General features: G+C 50.5%; 1 protein-coding gene across 1 annotated transcript; it reads left to right on the top strand.

The window, feature by feature from the left end:
* The first annotated feature begins 200 nt into the window (after nt 1-200).
* LOC121467227 lies at nt 201-975 on the top strand. Its single transcript, XM_041708546.1, has one exon. The coding sequence runs from the start codon at nt 217-219 to the stop codon at nt 883-885; it is 669 nt and encodes a 222-aa protein (XP_041564480.1). The 5' UTR covers nt 201-216; the 3' UTR covers nt 886-975.
* The last annotated feature ends 545 nt before the right edge of the window (nt 976-1,520 follow it).

Genomic DNA, 1,520 nt, shown 5'->3' with positions numbered 1-1,520 from the left:
AAGGCAATAATAATAGCGGACCAAGTCAGTGAAATACTAAGAGCCTGCCAACTGGCAAAGACTGACGTGGTCAACACGAATCTATTGGACCACGAGGAAATAGACGAAATTTTGACAGAGGTAGAAAGCCTTCCTTATCAGAACGTGGTCGAAGCCGTTGAATTTTCCCGACCAACAATCCTCACGAATGGAACTACATTATTGTATATCTTGACAATGCCCAAGGTGATGGACCAAAAATACCGACTGATGCTAATTTACCCAACGGTATCCGACGGCAAACAGGTTGTGCTGAAGTACAACAAACTGGCCATGAATAAGGTGGAAACATACGCCCTTCTTGGGAATTGCGTATCCATCGGCAATACAACTGTCTGCCGAGAAAAGGATAGCTGTATTCCAAGACTTCTTAAAGGAGGTCAAGCTGCATGCGACTATCTTAGGACAAACCAACAAACGGTGGAACTCATCGATGACGGCACAATCTTCCTGACGAACTTCAATGGCACAATATCCACTCCAACAAAAGAACACCACCTGGAAGGCTCTTACGTCGTACAATTTGACAACGAAACGGTCACAATCGGTGACCGGAATTTCAGCAGTTATTCGTCAACGCACTTGATGGCAATGCCAGCGGTCTTGACTCAAATAACGACAACGGGTTACGAACTATCACTGAAATACGTGCATGACTTCAGCGTGGAGAACCTAAAAAAATTATCAACTATGTCTAATAAAATTTTAATATCCTTCTCCGCAGAAATAATTATAACAGTATCCATCATAATAGCAATCTACCTTGTTTGGAGGAAGATAACATCAACCAAAGGGATCCCAAGGCTGCGACCCCCACCTGCGAACCTCGAACCGACAAAGGCTTAAGGATCTGTGGGACACAGATCTTGTGGTGGGGAGGAGTTAACACCGGCTAGCGCCCCCTTCCCTTCACCCCCTCTCAACATCCACGATACCCGACGACGACCCATCGCATTCAACCCCTCAGCCACCCACATCGTACACATTCAATTCGAGTGGCCACACAGCGACAACATTACGCTCAAGTGGTCACATGAAGACGACACCAACTCAAGTGGCTGCAATGACCCGGCCGCTGGGCCACAAGAGCTACAGCGGCAGCACCAGCAATAACGACAGCGGCAGCACCAGCAATAGCGACAGCGGCAGCACCAGCAATAGCGACAGCGGCAGAACCAGCAATAGCGACGGCGGCAGCAGCAGCTAAACAGCGGCAGAGATGCAACAGCAGCGATGCAGCGGCAGCGACGCGACGATGGAGACAGAACGACAGCGGCAGCGTGAGAACGACAGCGGCAGCGCCAGAACGTCAGCGACAGAAGAGCAACGGCAGCAACAAGCAAGCGAAAGACCGTTGACCGCCCGCTAGCTGCCTCAGCTCAACAGCCGCCGCCCCTACCACTGCGCTAGATAAAATGCAGCGCTCACATCCGGAGCGCAACAAGCGGACCAACCAAAACCGCTGCCGTCGGCTACGGTAC

The sequence above is a fragment of the Drosophila elegans genome, unplaced genomic scaffold (assembly GCF_018152505.1).
Source record: "Drosophila elegans isolate 14027-0461.03 unplaced genomic scaffold, ASM1815250v1 contig_257, whole genome shotgun sequence".
NCBI classification, from domain to species: domain Eukaryota; kingdom Metazoa; phylum Arthropoda; class Insecta; order Diptera; family Drosophilidae; genus Drosophila; species Drosophila elegans.
This window is presented reverse-complemented; position numbering and strand designations above follow the sequence as displayed.

Coding starts and splice junctions, on each gene's coding strand:
- LOC121467227 (XM_041708546.1), top strand. CDS start 217: ATGCCCAAGGTGATGGACCAAAAATACCGACTGATGCTAATTTACCCA.